Genomic DNA, 19767 nt, shown 5'->3' with positions numbered 1-19767 from the left:
TGGCTGAAGCCTGGCTTGAAGAGAGTGAATTCTGCCCGGCAACTACCCCCGACAGGAGTTGAAACTTAATCAGCAGCTGTGTTCCCAGGCCTGGCTGCATTCTGCTGCCCCTGCCAAAAGGAGATGACACCTCTCTGATTGAATTAGGGGAGTGGCACCTGGGGACTGCAGGAAAGTAAACAAAGCACTGTCCTTGGCCCAGGCAAATGTTAAATTAGGGGGATCGTAAATGGCTTCCTCTTGGAAGGAAACGGGGAGGGGCACTGCATCTGTGAGCAAGCTGAGCTTGGGGGAAGTGGATAAACCAGAAATTCCACCATGTGCTTTGGAAAACCACACCCCTTAGGGCCAGAGCATAATTTGAAAAAGATGGATAATTCATAGTGCGGACTTGTAAAAATTATATAAATAACATCATCATTCTTGTGATTTTTCTGTGCACATTTTAAGAGGTGTTAGAACTGTACCATGTTCTGAGGCAAAACCCCATGAATTATGGAGATTGCAGACACGGGGTTCACACTAGAAAAATTAAAATTTACTGGATATGGGTAGAAAGGCGGTGTACATGTGTGCCATTTTTGGTAAACGTCCGATATTGGTAAACCAACTAAAAACTAAAATAAGTTGTCATTTTTGAATGCAAGCTCTTAGAAACATCAGAGTTGGAACAGAATGTACCATAAGTAATCTGTAATATGTACATGTAATGTCAACCACTTGTGTATCTGGGAAATATGTATTTGGATCAGAATGGAGAGGAAAGCTTGGCCAATGATAAGTTGCGAGGGGCAGGCTTAGTCATGCCTACGCACACACCCATTTTCTAAAGACATAAAAGGAACACTGAAACCCAGGCAGGGACATTCACTTTCCACTTTCTTGCGGGACGCTTTGCCGGGAGACTCCAGACTTCAAATCCATAAATCTCCAGAGACCAGAGATCCAGAGAGACCAGAGATCCAGAGAGACCAGATCACTGTGCAGTGCTGAGAGCTGGCCCAGATCGCTGTGAGCAGAACCAGAGAACCAGTACCCAGTGGCGAGAGAACCGCAGCCAATCCTGACCCGATCCGTGACGAAGTCGCATTCCTGTCCAAAATATCGTGTGAGTACTCAGCCAGAACTGTGCAAAACCAATCTCTTAGTTTAAAATAATCTAATTCAAACTATTTTAACCTATCTAGAACTACACCATAGCATTGTGTGTCCTTCTGTGACTTTAAAGCTGCAAAACTGTCATCTGTCATTCTGAAACTTTAAAACTTTTATTTTGAGAATCTACCTTCACAAAATCGTCCGTATCTCCGGAACCGTTTGTCCTAGGAACGAAATGTAACTTTTACTTTAAAGCTGAGATTCTAAGCTTTCCAACAAGCTCTAAACTACTCCTTACAGTTCCTTCGTAATTGCGCTCGACGCACGCGACTAAATTGCCGCGATTTGACATTTTGTTTCATTTCAGCCACATGTAAAAATATTTGTCGTTTGCTTCCATTACGGAATTCCGTTTTCAACCTGGTAAACATGCCTGAATCATTGATAGGGCTGGCCTGAACTGATTTAAAGTATCTCTCACCCTGAACCTCTAGAGAGAATTAAAATCATTAGCATATTTTTCCCTTCTTTGCACACCACCTTTAAAGTACTTTGCCTGTGTTTAAAATCATCTCTGTTTCTCTAAGCTTGCTAGGGGGGAACTGAATTCGGATTGTACTGTGATTGTATTCCTGAAGACTGGGTGTGATACTTCCATCTCCTTACATTGCATAGAGGGGGGGGGGTGAATTGCCAAAAGGGGAAACGTGATATTATGTTTTGCTGAAAACATATCAAGTTTATCCCTGTGTTGCTTCTTTTCCACCTTGCATTTCCTTGTACCATATAAAGCATTCTCAGCTACCTTATCCTCTATACTACTCCTAAGTAATCAAACCAGTGTGCTAGTATAACATCATCCATTGTTGATCACTCACTGTCATATCTAAGTGTGATATCAAATATAAATTTATTATAAAAGTGTAAAATATATCTATTGCTTAATTTTTCAAATAAACCTTTTTAAATTTGCAAAACAAACCTACTTCTTGGCTCAGTGGGGTCAGGGGGATTCTAAGAGAGGGGCGTGATACAAGGGTTCATCATCCAGATTATAACTGGTCATAAAAATATATAAATAAGGGCTTCCCTTGAGCAATCCCAGACAAGGCAATGACTTAGTGGGAATGCTTGATTGGAGTCATTAACATAGGCAAATTGTTCTACATACTGTTTTTTGGTTTGATTCATGAATATTGTTGTTTCTACTGTTCCATGTTTGATGTATCCTTGTTAAATTGTAAAGCGCCTTGGATTAAGGCACTATATAAATACAATATATCCACATACAAAGGCAAATGTTGTGTTAGGGTGGACAGTTGTCCGAGTGTGTTCTGTCCTGTTTGTTGATACAAAACATTGCAGTTGGGTAGTCTGTCTGTATGAGGATAGTCTTCCCTTCTATAGCAGTTAGGAAAGAAATCAGTAGCATCTTTATTCTAAGAGTTCAAACCAATTTCTTGTAGACCACTTCTGTTGAGCCCTGACGTGCAGACAGTGATGCTCCTCACCCTGCTAGCGACGTGTCTGCTAAAAATAAAAAGGGACTTCCTATGATCATATTGCTTATGGTTCCATGTGATTATTCTGCATTTTAAAACACGAACTAATAACTATTTTGGGTGGTTTCAACCCCCAAATCCCCTTTCCTCTGGCACAGTCCCACACGGACACAGACACATGGACTCACTCACCCACTCCAACCCTTCCACACAAGAAACATTGTTCCTGACCACCCAGCAAACATTTATTCTTGCCCCCTTCCCATCCATGCCACACACATTCACACAGATCCACACACACTTACCTTCAACAGCCACAAGTTTCACCTTCCCATCTAGCCTAACTGCTCCCGTCAGCCTCTGCGTGCACACGTGCGTGGCAGGGGCTGACATTTCGATTTAGAAAGACTGCTTTGAGCAATCTCCGAGCAGTCATTCTAAATCAATTTAATTTTCTTTTGGTAAACTAAAGAGAGATTCTCACTCTTTACTACTGCTTAATGAACACCAAAGAAGACTTGTGTTTACAGTTTGCAAGACTACCATGAGATCATCCCATTGGCCTGTTTTGTTTGTCCATTGTATCGCCAGCGACTGCTGTACTATTCACATTGAGACATGCATGGGGTATTATGAATATGCATGACGCCATCATACCTAGGAGCCACATACATTTCCTGACTGTTAGCATTTGACCTGCTTTGAACAGAGGAATAAGTGCTTGTAAAGTCTGCACTCTCTCTAGTGTTGTGCATGCTGTTACTGTTTAAGTGTTTAGGACTGCTCCTAGGAACACTTTCCTTGCTTCGAATGAAGCTAGACCGTTTTTCATTGATTGAGAAGCCTAGGATGTGGAGCAGGTTCACAGTGTGTTCAGTGTGTGCCAGACACTCCTGTACATTCTTCCCGGTTATTAACCAATCGTCTAGGTATGGGGACAAGGGAAGTGCCTTGCGGTGTAGGTACCAATGCAATTCCAAAAAGGAAGGTCTTTGAATTAGTAGTGTTTGTTTAAATGTTTGAATCCAAGGTACTTTTGATGGCCTTGGAGCATATATGAAAGTATGCATCTTTCAAATCCAGGTCATTCTGCATTTGCGGGGTTGTACGTACTCACTCTTGCGTCACGTCCCCTTTCCTCCATACTGTATGGGCATCCATTGCGAGGGACGGGAGAAAACCTTTCACCAGAAAAACCTTCTTCTCCTTTAAATTTAGAGGCACGCGGAGGCGCAGCCCTGGGAGCATGTGCTGCCCCAACTCCGCCCTCCGGCACCACATCTCATTCCCCTTTTCCATGCCGACGGGAATATGCCAAATTCACCAGCTCTCCTGGGTTTGGCTTCAGCCATGTAATTCCACACGTGGAAACTTCTCTGTCTTTTTATGGTGTCTTTTTATCATTCAAGTACTCTGTCCTCAGACGCCATGCTCCTCCCCGGTGCATGTCTACTTCCACAGGGTTTAGCAGGTGTCCATCCTGCAACAAGCTCTTCCCAACTTCAGACCCCCATGCCCTCTGCCTACATTGCCTTGGCCCAGACTACGGTAGTCAAGCTTGTTCAGCGTGTGGCTACCTGTCATCGAAAGCGCTGAACAACAGACTAGCCAGGTGGAGGGAGCTCTTCAGAAGTCGCCTCCACCTGAAGAACTTTGTTTATCATCGATCCGGGCCCAAGGTAGGGCCTCTATTTTCAGTTGCACCCCACAAGCGAGACTCCTTTCCAGGGACTCGCTGTGTGGGAGGGACCGCTCAGGTTCTTGTACCGACATGTACACAGAGGCTGCTGCAGCTACCGGCCAACAGGCTGAGGGATCCACGGATCCTCCCGATGAAAGTGTCAAGAGACCAGAAGGTTCTTTTATCGGGTCTTCACCCGAGGGGCTCTGCCCTTTTACCGGCATTATGTCTGAGGGGCCACGCCTTGATACCGGCGTTTCGGCCAAGGGGTGCCTAAACACAGCTATACCGGCCCTTGTGCTGAGGGTTCCACAACTACCGGATCTAGGCCTGAGGAGCAGGGTAGGCCTCATCTTCCATACTCGAGTCCTGGAGGAGGCTGGGCCCAGTGTGACGAGCAACACGACGCAGGCACGTGACAGGCAGCACGATTAGATGGCCGCCGAGCCAGACATCAGCACCTCTCCAATGCCATTCAATGAATTCGGCAAAGAACGAGTGTCAGGGTGGGACTGGCATCAACCAGGTGCGTGGCTTACAGCCTACCCTTTATTTGCGCAGGGCAGCTTTCCCATGCATCCATATGGGTAGAGTCTTCGCTGGCCACAGCAGCCTCCTGCGACTCAATCTATATCGCCTATCACCTCGTCAGAGTCCGTGGACAGCTTCTTCTTGAAGTTCCTTGGGTTTATAAAATCGCCCCAGATGAGGGGTATCCTCAGGGACACCATCAGGGAAGTCCTCCCTATGATGCTAGCAGCACCACAAATGCCTCAGCCGACACCCTTGGCCCTGGCGCAGCCTCCACCACCAGCTCTGGCCCCTCAGCCCATTGTCCCGGCCATTCCACAGCGCCCCACGGTCTCTGCACCTCCTCCTCCGGTGCATATCCCCAGGACATGGATGAGAAGGACCCAGACACTCACTCGTCGGCCAAGGCCTTCCACAAACGTCTGGAGGGACTAGCGGAGTACCTAGGCCTACCGCAACCTGAGGTAGAGCAAAGTACTCACGAGGCACCCCTCTGCTAAAATGGGGATTCTATGGAAGACCGATGTAGTCTCCCTGACAAAGGATTGGCTCAAGCCCCACTCTGTCCAGCCGGTCAATCGAACCCTGGACGTGAAATACAGGCAGATGGAAGGGAATACACTCTTGCTCTCTGCCCATCCTCAGCCACACTCCTCGGTGATAGCCGCAGCGTCATTTACTCCAAGCCGCAGTCCTCATCTTCCTCATCTGCAGCGCTGTTAGGCAAGGAGAACACCTTGGAGGCGTACCGGAAGAAGCTGTATTCCAACGCCTCCTTGCATCTTCGTCAGGCAAACTCGGATGCCATGCTGGCGCCCGCTAACCAGAGATTATGGCGGGAGATTGCAGACTTCCAGAACTCCCCACGCACAGCCAAGCACAGGGCTTGCTGAGGCCAAGCTGGGGGCTCAGGACATCATGGAATCCACCGCAGCCCATAGCGATACCTCAGGCCCTGCCATCTGTATAGCCACGGACATGAGGACGACGGCCTGGCTCCAGGCAACCAAACTGAATCTAGATGTCCAGGAACACATATTGGACCTGCCGTTCGAGGGGAGCGACCTCTTCCACTCCACCACGGACGAGAAGCTGGGGAAAAAGAAGAACAGCTCACAAAGGGCCAAGTCTTTAACCATTTTGACAAAGACCACACCCAAATCGTACACCCAGTCACAGCAGCGCTCCGACAAGGGCCGTACGTACGGAGAGTTCCGCGGCTTCTAGGAACAGAGGTCCAGGCAGCCGGAGCGCTCGTCGGCTCCACATCGGCGCAAGCAAGAAAAAGGAGGTGAGGGGGACAGTAAGGGCTTTTTCCAGCCCCCGCCTCCGCAACAGCCTCGGAGGGAAAGAAGGCATGACACGCCCCTTCAGGTCCATGTGTCTCCTGTGGGGGGGCAGGCTTGCTCTCCACGCACATTTTTGGCGCCAGAAGTTCACAGGCCCCTGGATCCTCTCAGTCTCCACGGGGTACCATCTACCCATCCCTGCCTCTCCTCCCTCCTCCCCTCTACTACCGCAAGTTGGGACAGCAACTCTTTTGGCAGAGATTCGGTCGCTCGTTCAGAGCAAGGCCGTGGAGGAAGTCCCAGCCTCCCAGCGATGCTTGGACTTTTAATCCAGGATTTTTGCCATTCAGAAAAAGAACCAGGCGGGCCTGAGAGTTGTGCTGGACCTTTCCACCCTCAACCTCTCCTTATCCCTACAAAAATTCAAGATGGGTATGCCAGCTTTTACTGCGGAGACACTGTTCAGGGAAGACTGGATGTGCTCCCTGGATCTGAAGGACACGTATCTACAAATCAGGATTTGGCAGCCCCATCGTGCTTTTCCTCTGGTTCAGGATCATGCGCTACCATTTGCAGTACAAGGTCATTCCCTTTGGCTTCAATTCAGCCCCCAAGGTCTATCAGGCTCATGAATTCGGTGTCTGCCCTCCTCTGGGCTCAGGGCTTCCATATCTACCCATACCTAGACTAGCTTGTCAGGGCTACATCTCCGGAAGCGGTTCACCACTCTTACCAGGCTCTTATGAGCACACTGCACAATCTGAGCTTCTCGCTCAATCTCAAGTAGTCCCAGCTGCAGCCCACGCAGACTCTGACCTTCTTGGCCCTCATCTGGGACTCATGCTCCGAGAAGGTGTTTCCGTCAGAGGACAAGATCACAGCCATCAAGAGGGCCACTAGTCACTTCCTCAGCAAGGAGGTGACCTCGGCCTGGTGGTACCAACATCTCCTGCGTCTCTTGGCAGGGGTTCCACTAGCCGTCCCCCACACGAGACGCAAGATGAGGAGGATACAGCTGCACTTCGCGGCATCATGGAACCAGGAGCGGGGCTCTCAATCAGAGATGATCAAAGTTCCACCATCTTTCTGCCCGGACCTCACATGGTGGTCCAGGGTCTCCAACCTGTGGACGGGCAAGCCCTTCCGGCCTGCCACCCCGCAGGTCACCATTACCAAAGACTCCTCGCTGGAGGGCTGGGGAGCCACCCTGGACCATCTCTCGGTCCACAGCACTTGGACCCAACAGGAGCAGGAGTACCACATCAATTGGCTGGAGCTGAACGCCATCTGGCTAGTGCTCTGAGCTTTCCGTCCACTGCTCAGGGGCAAGGTTGTCCTCATCCAGACAGACAACTCGACCAGCATGTTCTACTTCAACAAACAGGGAGGTACCAGATCCCCTCCACTGTGCCTATTGGCAATCAGCATGTGGGAGTTGGCCCTGGAAAACGACATCTACCTCATGGCGGTCCAACATCTTGGGTTTCCAACCTGGAGGCGGACAGGCTCAGCAGGTTGGGAGTGGACAACTACGAGTGGCAGCTCAACAACCTCGTTATTCAGGAAATCTTCAATAAATGGGGTCTTCCCAAGGTGGATCCACCTGGCACGACAGGAAGTGCCCTCAGTTCGCCTCCTGGCAGAGTCAGGGCCCCCGGCTCCCTGGGCGGCGCATTCCGGATTCAGTGGAACGGCATGACAGCGTATGCCTTCCTGCCCACTACGCTGATTCACAGTCATCTGCAAGATCAAGGCATCTCACCGGCTCAACATCATTCTAATAGCTCCATGGTGGCCGGCCAGGCCATGGTTCTCAGAGCTGATCAGCCTCTCGGAGATGGCTCCAATACACCTTCTAACTGGCCTAGTACATCTGCTGGCGCAGCAGGGGGGGCTGGGTCATCCACCCCGCCCCACAGAAGCTAGCCCTCACAGCGTGGTTCCTGAGCAGGTAATGCTACGGCATTGCAGCCTCTCCCAGGCAAATCTGGATATTATACAGGGCGCAAAGAGCAAGGCTAACAGGGCCCAGTATAAAAGTAAATGGACCAGGTTCTGCCACTGGGCAGACGCCAAGCAGAGTAACCCCCTGGCATGTACTTTGGACGATGTGCTCTCCTTCTTGGCACACCTTGCCCACTCAGGCGTGCAGGTGGACACCTGCCACTCTTACATCGCAGCCAGCGGGGCTTATAGGAACTCGCAGAAGGGAGTCTTTTCCGCCTCCAATCCGGTTGTCAAGAGACATTTGACGGGGCTAGCAAGGCTCTACCCTCCCATCAAAAGGCCACACCCTGTGTGGGATCTTAACATAGTCTTGGCCGTCCTGGGGCACAAGCCATTTGAACCAATGGCGTCAGTGAACATCAGGCTGGTCACCATCAAGGCGGCCCTACTAGTCGACCTCACCTGCTCGCAGAGACAGCGAGGTCCAGGCGCTGGTAACGTCAGATCCATATACTACCTTGCACAAGGACAAGGTGGTCCTTCGGACACACCGGCTTTTCTACCTAAGGTACCGTCAGCATTCCACTTGAACAAGGAAATAGTCCTTACTACATTTTTTGCTGATCCTAAGGACGAGGCACAGAAAGTTCTGCACTGCCTGGATGTAGGGCGTGCCCTGAAATTCTACCTGGACAGGACTAAAGGCTTCCGCAAGTCAGATGCCCTGTTTGTCACTTTCGGAGGTGCAAGACCAGGCTATCAGGCCTCCATATCCCGCTGGATGGTCTTGGCCATCAAGGAATCTTACGAGGGCCAGCACAAGCCGCTCCCCGCCAACATGCACGCCCACACAGTCAGGACCAAGGCAACGGCCATAGCATTCCAGTGCCATGTCCCTTGGCAAGTCATAAGCAGGGCGGCCGCATGGGCACTCCCTCGGCTTTCTGCAAGCATTACTGTTTGGATGCCGGCTCCAGGTCAGATGCGCCATTCGACATGCGGTTCTCCGGAACCTATTTGCTTAAGAAGGAGGGTCTCCTCTCCACCCTCTAGCTACATTCAGTTTTAATCGCCCATACAGTATGGAGGAAAGGGGACGAGACGTAACAGTAATTATAAGTTACTCAATGCAGTGACTAATGTACTCTTAGTCCATAGACTTCTTTCCTCCATACGTCCCACCATCCTCCCCGCAAATAATACCGGTGTCATTAGGCAATGTTGAATCTATTGTCGACGCGTCAATGGGGACGGAGGTGTGGTGCCTGGAGGGCGGAGTCGGGGCAGCGCATACTCCCAGGGCCGTGCCTTTGCGCGCCTCTAAATTTAAAGGGGACGAAGGTTTTTCTGGTGAAAAAGGTTCAGTCTTCCGTCCCTCGCAAGGGACGCCCATACAGTATGGAAGAAAGGGAACTATGGACTAGGTGTATGTTAGTCACTATGGTGAGTAACTTATAATGGTTTGCGGGTCTTGAGTCTAGCACTGATCTCATTATATTATCCTTCTTGGGAACTAGAAAATAAACTGTATATTCCTGTGTGTACCTGTTTTCTTGCTTGTACTTGTACTCCTCCCTTTAGGATGAGTGCATGGATCTCTTCCTTTCGGACGCCTAGATGTTCCTGTGGTATTGTTCTCGTTCTGGGTTGTTGATCACACAGTTTTCTTATCAGCTTGATAGAATAACCCTCTTTTACTGTGCTTAATAACCACTTCTCTGATGTTATCCGCTCCCATGTGTGGGTATACGTCGTTCTGCGACGACCTACTGGGGTTGCTCATGGGAGTGAGCCACTACTGGGCAGTCATTTTGCGCTGGGGGCTGAGTCGCTAGAGGTTAACCCTTTAGAGGTTTGCCCTCTGCCACATGCTCATCCTATGCAGGGGATGACGCTCGGTCCAGTATCCACTCGTCCCCAAAGTGTAGGTGCTTTGGAAACTCTGGGTGCTCTGTTGTAGGTTTATATGTTCTGATGTTTGGCTGTATGGCTGGGCTCGAAACGGCTTCTTACCACTAAATGATCCCCCTCTGTTGGAAAAATCTTTCTAATATTTGACCTATGCTTTTTAAAGTCTCATATTCTTTCTTAGCCTTCTCTAGTGCATCATCTAACGCAGGCCCAAACAGACAGTCCTCTATAAAGGGATTGTCAATTTGAACGGTTTGAACCCCGAACCTCTGAGCCAAGCATGCCTCCTGATTATATGCTAGATCCTGCAATAATTCTTCACACCATATGTAGTGTTTTTAATTACCACATTTTTTGAGTTTTTACCTCCAGCTAAAATCTTGATCATTGTTTTATTGGGTTATGCAACCTCACTGGTGAGCTGTTCTATTTTATACCATTGGTCTCTGGTGCATCTTGCCATGAGCGCAGTGACATTGGCAATTCTGACTGCATGTGCTGCTGAGGTGGCATTCCTCCGTCCAAAGTAGGACAGTTTTTTTTACTCTTTTTGTCGGGGGGTATTCCCTTGTGCTCTACCCCACTTCCTGTCTGTGGTTGCCTCCATGGAGTCTACTTTTTGCTGGCTCCTTATGTATAGCAGGTTGCTAGGCACCAGTCTGTACCCCCCCCTTCTATCCTGGGGGTAACTGGTTTAGTTTGTGCTAAGTTGGCCAAAGATGGGGTTATTCTCTTCATTATGCTTTTGAGAAAAGGTATGGATTGTGAGACTGACCTTTCTTTGAGGACATCCTCGATAACGTATGTTTCCTCTTGCATACTACTGTTTGCATACTGAATCTTGTAGATGATTCTTTAGGAGATCCACAAACAAGACTTTGCCCTCTGTAGGCGAGGATGAGGGTTCTACCTGGACTGGGGGATGGGGAGAGTATAGTGGTCTGGGTCTATTTCAGTCTCCTCTTTGTCCCCCACAATGTCTTCTACATCGGAGTAGATATCCTCTTCTACCATTTCCTCCTCCTTGTGCGTGTTCTTGTCAGGTCATGTTATCTGAGTTGAAGGGGAGCTTGGGGATGTGTGTTTATGCGTTTTGGTTTGTGCCTTAACTTTATTGTTCAGAGTGTGGAGAGCTTCCCAGGCCAAGATGGAGGTTCACTGCAAGTGCTCTGATTGGTTAGAGTGAGTGAAATGAAGTGTTCTGGACATTCTAAACTGCCTTACATTGTCAGCAGTTCAGCAGTAAAGACCTTTGCCATGAGCTCTTGTGAGAAAGAATCAAAAACTGGTCCATCTGGTTAACAGGAGGTTTTAGGAATTCCAGGAAATCGAAACCAGTGTCTTCAATTTGAAGAAATAAGCTAAGTAAAACGTTATTATAAATAGCTAGGTTGCAAGTTGAATTTCAGATCAGCAGTGTATGATTTTACTTCAGTGGGTGTCGAGTCAGTGTGTGTTTTCGGTGCAGAAACCGCACGGTCTGACTGATTTGGGCGATGCTCGTCTGTTTTGTCTCGACAGTATGACCCGACATCAGCTCTATGGAGATGGGAGCCAGCTGCAAAGAAACAGTTTGCGTTTCCTCCGTTCTTGCTTTTTGGAGTCGCTCTCGAAATCGATGCCTGCTTTGTGTTTCGAGATCTTCCAGGTTTTTGGTCTAAAAAGCCTGCATGCTTTCACAGAGAGTCATAGTGATCCCTTGGAAGACAGCTATTGCACTCTGTGTCCAGCCAATGGAATTTTGTATTGCACCTATGGCAGAATTTAAATGGGAGTATCCTCCATTGGGTAGTCAGGAAATGGGTGAGATAGTACTAGTACATCTAGGTGAATCTGCAGTGCGGGTTAAATGTATTCTCCAATAACACGTGTGCACAGAGTATAACTTAGCCATCCCCTAAATTCCCTTCTAAATAGTCTTTTTGCCATGGTGCGCCTTTCGGCATTCAAGTCAGTGCCCGGTGACGGTATGCTGCGCGCTCTCGTATTTTTTGGTAGGGTAGGCCACTGTGTTCGTTCTCCATATGCTCCCTCTCGGGAAAACCGCGTTTTGCATCCAACTTCCATGCCGGGAAAAAATTAATCTTGTACGTTGACCGGTGACAGATCATGGGTACTTGTACACGTAGACTAGGGGTAGTCTAATAGGTATGCCCCTGCCAAAGCCTATTTTTTCGAATTCAAAAAAACATGTACTACTGTTCAATGTACCCTAGATGGCAGTCTATTCAAAGCATGTGAATATAATACGGTTCACAAGCTCTAGAAACAGCAGTTATCGATCTTTCCGAACAATTCCTTTTGAGAATTTTAGTTTGTGTGGCAGTCTACAACATGTATCAGTGACATATTGATAAAGGCTTTCAAATTCATTAATCGTTCTCTTGGACTGCCATACATCACCTAGTCATTTTTAAGCTCCAGAACCAAATTGGTCTTAGTAAAATAAAGAAACCAACCCCTCTCCAGCACACACTTCGCTTGAATGCGGGACGCGGCAATGATATTTGCAGTTGGGATTGATCCCTGTTATTACACTTCCAGTAATGATCAAGAGAAATAAAGTTGGATAAGCCCTGATTTGAGAAAGGCACCTTGCCGAAACACGTGTAATCCATAGGGCAGATCAATTAAACTTTATCACACAACAGCAATTGGACTTAGTCTCCAGCATAATTTTTTTTCTGGCGCAGTAATAAGGTGTGACCACAGCAGCCTGGTTCCCTCTCCAGCATATGCTGTCAAACACAAAGGACCTATTTAATCCACACATCCCACGTTTCGGCTCAGGTCATACTCTTCCTTGGATTAGCAGGGATTCCACCTATGGTGTTATCTGCACTGCCAAAGAACTACTCTGGTTCTCCCTTTCCTACACCTTCTGCTCTTCCATGCCCTTCTAGTAACACTACCACAGCCCTTTCAAATGGAGCACAGTGATACTATGTTCCAGACGGGCGGCCTCCATACAGCATATGTGCTACCACCATCATGTTCGGACCGCTCATGCATAGTTGCAGTAGAGTTGTGCGGTGGACAACGATGGGTAGCAGACCGGCATAGAAGGGGCAGGTTAGGATGGAGGCAGAACAATTGCCATATGTGACTACTGTCAGGGTTCTATACTGGGATAGGTTAGCTTGCAAATCACTGAATGATGGGAATGGACGAAGTTTTTTATAGGCGGTGCAATTTTGTGTTTATTTATTGGAGTTGGGCCTTAACTGTTCCAAGCCCAAAACAAATTGGATGTTTCAACCAGTGATCTGATTGGCTGAGTATTTTACAAGGTCAGTTGAAAGGCATTCTCAACTGCCTTTCATTGTCCTTTGTCCAGCTGAGGAGGTCAGAAAGCTCCAGCAGTTGTGGCCTAAACTTTATGATCCAGTCAGGAAAAGAAACTGTAGTCAGATAAGACAAAGACAAGTTGGCTGAGAAGCTGTGCAGCAGTGTACTAATCAAAGCTAAGTGAACTGGCTGTTTCTTTTTCTTAAGTCATTTATATCATCTGAGAGGGTATCACCTAAAGGCTTTTCCCAGTTATTTTTGGAAAATTGATTAAAATGCTGACAGACTGATGTTAGTTTAGCATTTGACAGTCATAATCAGTTTTGAACAGTGCGCGTGTTTTCCTGTTCGCGCTACTTTACTGTGCGATCAGTATTTAAGAGCAAAAAGAATCTACGCACACACAGCGTTTGTTTACTGAAGTAAAACGAAGGCTGTGCGTGTCATTTCACCTCCGAGTGGATTCTTGAATGTAGCATGCGCAGCGACTTCCTTGAAGTCAGTTTCTTTTATTTTTTCTTAAACGCGAGCTATGGTGAGCCTTTCACGGCTTCACTAGAAATCTCAGGTAGAGCCGGAGCGTGGAAGCTCTTTTAGGTTTAATTTCTTTATGTTTATATGCTGGTTGCGCAGCGACCACTTTACACATTCCATGGAGACAGGAGAGCGTGGGAGTGTGCCGCAAGCAAATTTAGCAGTGCTACATGAAGGTGAGGGGATTCGTAATGCAAAAGGGTAATCCATTGTAGTCTGGTGCAATGAAAATGTTCTTTTTAATAACAAAACAAACTTCTGTCCTAAGAAGAATAGATGAGCTAAGCGACTCTGGATAAAATCAACAGTTTCTCATGTTTAACTGAAAATGAACAAGCAGCACAGTTGGCAAAGTTAATATGTAAAGAACCCTAGCAAGTATTTAGTTTAAAGAGCTGAAGAAAAGGAAAGAAGAATATTAACACTAGAATACATACCTTCACCTACAAGTCCAGTTGAAAATACAAAGAACTTCATCTGGGCAATCAGCAGAGGAATAACAGGTATAAATCTTGTATATTTGGGTTTGGAATTTAGGAAGGATTTAGATCGTTATTATTTAACAGTTCCGATGCTTTCTTTTTCTTCCACAACAGATCACCCAGAGGGCTCAGAATGAATCTTATTTTTTGTTTTGTCCACTTCCCCTTTTCCCCAGGGGTGAGGTGTGCTTAGCTGTATATAAATTGGTTAAGTGCTCCACGCCTTTGTGGATCTGTCAGGGTTCAACAGCCCCTGCGGATATCTCTTCAAGGCTCAGCCTGACATTGACACATTCAATACAAACAACTCAAAGCGAAATACTGTGGTTTGTCCTAACCGGCTGACATTTTATATGCAGAAAGAAGTGGGAGGAATCACTAAAGGGAGAAGCACCGTAGACAAGCAACGATACCTGGGAGGATGCACAATATCTACTACAAGAGAAAGAATAAGTATAATGGCAGTCTAATTCTTTGCTCATAGCAGAATCAGATCGAGGCGGAAGGAAGTTAAGGTCTTCCTTCGACCAAGATTGAATGGTGCAGCAATCCACCAAGAAGTTGGAGAATGTACACAACTGAAACTGCAGGCATTTGCAAATGTAGTTCCAATGGAATGTGTGCTGTCCATCAGTGGATCAGTCTTGATTCGAAAGGTATTGTCCTTAAAAATGTTAATGAAACAAATTCCCGCTGCTATTGGAAGACTAGCAACAGAACACTTTCAAGAAGACAAATGAGACAGTGAAGGAAACTTCAAAGTTATTTTTTTTAAATGAATGTACTATTAAATGGCAATACATTTGTCACAACAGCAGCAGAGTCATTTGCTTTCAACCTCCATCATTCAGTATAAAGACTGCTCTACAGGGTAAGAAATGAGCATGGTCGATGGACTAAACAAGAGCCAAGGCACAAAGGGAAGTTCTGAGCAATCATTTCACCTCCGTTAGGGCTGCTTCCACCCCGTGCTTTTCAAACGACTCTGCAGTGTTTGCAATTGCCTGTGCTGTCTGCTCCTTGGTGAAGATGGCATTGTCAGACGAAAGGGATCGTTCTTGGTTGCTAGTAGTGCACGGTGGCTCTGTGTACAAAAAGAAAAGTGTTCTATTACAAATATTTTATACAACAACCCAAATAGATAGGAGTTGGATGGTTGCTTGGATTTAGTAGTTGAAAAAAGGAATAACGTGCCAGATGTGGATTCACATTACCTTCTTTAGCTCAGTGAATTGCAACACTGGATAATTTGGAAAACGTTGACCTAAGACATGCCTCTGAAAAGCCTTTCCCAGATCTGAGTGTGAACAAATAAGAGCTAAATTATGTAGTTGATGACTAATTTTGTGACACTGTGCTTTAAATTTCTCAGGCGATTAACGCGAGAAGACAAATAGGGACATGTGGTTTTATCATTTGCTATTGTTTGTTTTATATTGTGCTTTTATGGTGCTGTATTAGCATTCCAAAGAATAGATTCACTTTATTCTATTAAAAACCTCTTAACTATCCATTCCTTATTTCCTCTCAGTGCAGCCATAGGAATATTATTCAGTAGATGCTAGCCTTAATCTGTATAATGTTCAAGGTTCTTGTTTCTAGTAAAGGGAGCATAAGTATATTTATTTTGTAACAAAATCTGCCTCTTAATCATGGACTGCCAGTGAGCGCTCATTTTGAAGAAGTTTCCACAACTTTGTATTTAATGACCACTATATGAAACAAATTATTAAGATGTTAAAAGCCAGTATGGCAATGACAAATCATGATCTCACACTTTAAAATATTGCACTCCCTAAAAACTTTATTTACTTATTTATTTATATTTATATAGCGCGCAAGCAGCACAGGGGCATTGAGGCGCTGTTACTTGCAATAACTTAGTTAAAGGGTACAGGCATGATAGCGGTTGTTGACACATTATGAATACTACAAATCATCATACTGTTACAGATATTGCAATTGGTCATATATTACAACTTATATGATAAGTATTCATGCGGATGTGTCAGGCCTTATGTGAAGAGGTAGTTTTCAGAGTTTTGCGGAAGGTGGTGAGGGAGGGAGATAGTGGGAGGTAAGGCATTCCAGTGAGTGGGCACGAGATAAGGGAAGCTGGATCCGCTCACTCTGACTCTTTTTACTAGTGGCACAGAGAGCATGTTGGTGTACGGTGATCTGGTTGGCATGGTAGTGGAGACGGGGTGAATCCTTTGTGAGAGGTAGGCAGGAGCAGTGAGGTGAATGCACTTGTGGGTCAGTGTCAGGGCTTTGAATACGATGCTTTCCTTTATTGGGAGCCAGTGGGCTAGTTTTCTGGCCTCAGAAATGTTCTCTTTTAGCAATGCCTTGGGCTGCCCGGAGAGCATTGTTCTGTATTACTTGTAGTCTCTAAGTTTTTATTGGAGGTTCCTAGAAAGAGTACGTTGCAGTAGTCTAGCCTAGAGCCGGCGATGGCTCTGGCTATGTTGGTGCAGTTCTCTTTGGAGAGAAACGGTCTGACTGTGTTGATAAGTTTGGCATGATATGCAGCTGCGGAGGCTATTGCGTTGACTTGTCTATCCATGGATAGGCTGGAATCCAGGTGGACTCCTAGAGTTTTGACAGAATCTGAGACAGGAATTTTAATGGAGTCAATGGTGAAGTGACTGAACTTCAGAAAAGCTGGATGTCTTCACACTTAGTAAGACCTATGAATTGCAGAGGATTTTGAAGTCCACGTCCTAGAGGTACTCACAATAATTGTAAACTCGCACCACGGCAGCATTTAATGCACCAATTAATTTGTCCTGAAAGACAGACTGTTACAGAATCTAATGGTGGAAACATTTGAGACTAGACTACTTCAAAATCCTCAAACAGAACCAGTACATGTTTGGCCACTTACATGGTGTCATTTAGGTATAGAAAAGACACCATTCCCGACTACCTTTAAAGCTGTAGTGGTCATTAAGTGTGATCAAGGTTTCCCGATAATGTAAACAATGCAGGAAGACTAAATTCATCAACAAACCTTCACTTGGAGCCGAAGAGAATTCTTCGGATTCAGAGTCAGCTGCCGGTACTATCTGTGGAATCTTGTGCTTTAGCTCCTCTTCCCATTCTTCAACTTCCAGCTCAAACCTTCGATTGTCCTCCCGAACATAACGCTTTAGTCCTGGAGAAAGACTACAGATGGTACTACACGCCAGTCCAGTTTCTGCATCAGTATCCTCTAGAAAATAATTGGGTCCATTAAAATAGCAACAAAAAACAGGTCACCATCTCAATGAGTGAAGAGCTAATACGCTAAAATTACTGAGTGACTGAACACTACACTTTTTTTAAGTAAAGATAACCAAATCATTTTATAGTTTGACAACATATACATCTTTATACCTCTTTCCTCAATCTGGTTGAGAACTGAAAACCTGCGTGCCCTCATCAATCTAACCCCACAGCCACCCCCACTCAGTACACACACACCCTACTGCCAGTCTTGTATCCTATTTTACCACATGCAATGGAAAACAAAAGTAGAACTGCCCTCTCTGTATTCCAATTCAAAAGATAAAAAGGTACAAAGACCACGCAATCAAATTTTCTGCTCAAATTTTCAGTGCTATGCTGATGACCACTCACTTTCAGGCTTCCCTCGGCCACCTCTTCTCCTTCTCTCATCTCTGATTGCCTATCTGCCATTCAGGATTTGTGTGCCGCCAATGATCTCTGCCTGAACACAAGCAAGACGGAGATCCTCCTCATCGGCACACCTTCATCCTCTATTCCTGTCACTCTTTGGCCGGCCTCCTACCGCACAGGAAGGCTAAGAACCTGGGGGTCATCTTTGACTCCACGCTTTCCTTCTCTGCCCACATCTCTGATGTCTCTAAAAAGTCAAACTTCTTACTGCACCTCAGAGGTATTCTGCCTTTCCTCTCCTTCCCCCAGAAGCTCACTGTCTCTCGAGCCCGGTTCTCTCTAGGTTGGATTATTGCAACAGCCTCTTTCTAAACCTCTCTGCCTCCACTCTTTGCCCTTTGCAACTAATCTATAACAGGACTACAAGACTTGTCCTTGGCCTCAAGCCCTGGGATAGTATCCCTCCAGCTCTGAAAACTCTCCATTTGCTTCGAGTGGATGCAACGGTTACATTCAAGACCATTTGCATTGTCCACAAGGCTTTCTGGGGTCTGGGCCCAAAATACCTTCAGCTCTCCCTCCGTAAATACCTTCCCTCCCGAGCTTTTCACTCCTCCACCTCTTACTCCCTCACGGTCAGTCGTTTTCAAAGAAACAAGCTGGGGGTAGATCTCAGTCTTCGGCTGGGGCCTCCCTCTGGAACAGCCTCCCAGCTACTCTGAAACTTGAGGAGAACCATCTACGGTTCCAGAAGCACCTCAAGACCTTCCTCTTTGTTTCTGCCTTCTCTCCTCCTCTCCCTGCTGATCTGTTCTGTCTCAGCATCGTGCACCTAATCACCCTCTGATTTTCGGGCCAGGTACCTGCTCACCCTGCGTTTAATTATGTTTTATTTATTTTTATTCCTTTTGCTGAGCACTTTCCACCTCCCCCCGTTGCACTTTTTCCCCTTTCCCTCTCCCATTCACTTGCGCGTTCTCAAGGTCACGAGGCCTAGTAAGATCGTCGTTTGTTCACCCCCGTTTTCCTCTCTTGCCTCGTCACGCTCTGAAACACTTGTGTACAAGCGCAATACAAATAAAATATCAATATCCTCTGCACACAACCCAACAGGAAAAGGCAACACATAAAAGTGAAAACATACCCTGCTTGGTTACATGTCTTTATATCGAAATCCGTTTTAGTGAATGCACGTATCTCGAATATTTTATAACGAAAACCTTTATAGTGAATGCATTTTTTTGGAGTGGGAGTCCATCCCGCAAAACCCCATTAACCACCCCTAAAAACCCACCCCAAAAATTTTCTGAAAAATTGTAACCCTTTACCCCACCCCAAAATGCATTCACTATAAAGGTTTTCATTATAAAATACTCAAGATATGTGCATTCACTATAACAGATGCTATATAAACACTGTATACCACCCTGCTTTGCACACACAACAGACAAATACAACCACAAAACATACAACTAGCAAATAGTAAAGCCGTGCTGAAAAGTCACAATATTAACCTACATCCTCAGTCACCAGAGCCTACACTCTGGCTGGCCTTATACATCCCTCCTCCAGGCACTGCACCCACAACGCATGATGCACACTTAAGAGGACAGGTAGGAAAGGGTGTTTCTTTATGCAGCTTTTCCACCACTTTCAAATGGGGCTCCCAGCAGGTCTGCGGACACTTTGTGTAAACAGGAGACATTTTTGTCTGTTGAATTATTTTTAACCTCACTCTTTTTGCTGTGGGACCATTATTTAGTCCATAAGGCTACCAATGCAGGGGTATTCAGTGCCCCGTAATGTCTATTGAATAGCACTCCTTCCTCCCTTATGGACAGTAGTGCTGATGAACCCAGTTCCCCATTCATTTTTTACTTTAT

General features: G+C 46.4%; 1 protein-coding gene across 4 annotated transcripts in view; it reads right to left on the bottom strand.

Annotated features, from left to right (window-relative positions):
- Positions 1-19767, bottom strand: part of USP28 (ubiquitin specific peptidase 28) — a 977853-nt gene that overhangs the window by 402242 nt on the left and 555844 nt on the right. For all 4 annotated transcript variants that reach the window (XM_069614230.1, XM_069614233.1, XM_069614232.1 and 1 more), the window contains exons 17-18: positions 17277-17477; positions 15208-15347 (exon numbers count right to left, since the gene is read on the bottom strand). In XM_069614230.1, coding sequence (XP_069470331.1) covers positions 15208-15347; positions 17277-17477 — 341 coding nt within the window. The remainder of the gene's footprint in view (positions 1-15207; positions 15348-17276; positions 17478-19767) is intronic.

The sequence above is a fragment of the Ambystoma mexicanum genome, chromosome 9 (genome assembly GCF_040938575.1).
Source record: "Ambystoma mexicanum isolate Mex_15411 chromosome 9, UKY_AmexF1_1, whole genome shotgun sequence".
In the NCBI taxonomy this organism is placed as follows: domain Eukaryota; kingdom Metazoa; phylum Chordata; class Amphibia; order Caudata; family Ambystomatidae; genus Ambystoma; species Ambystoma mexicanum.
Note: the sequence above shows the minus strand (reverse complement) of the source record. Positions and strands in the feature narration are given on the sequence as shown.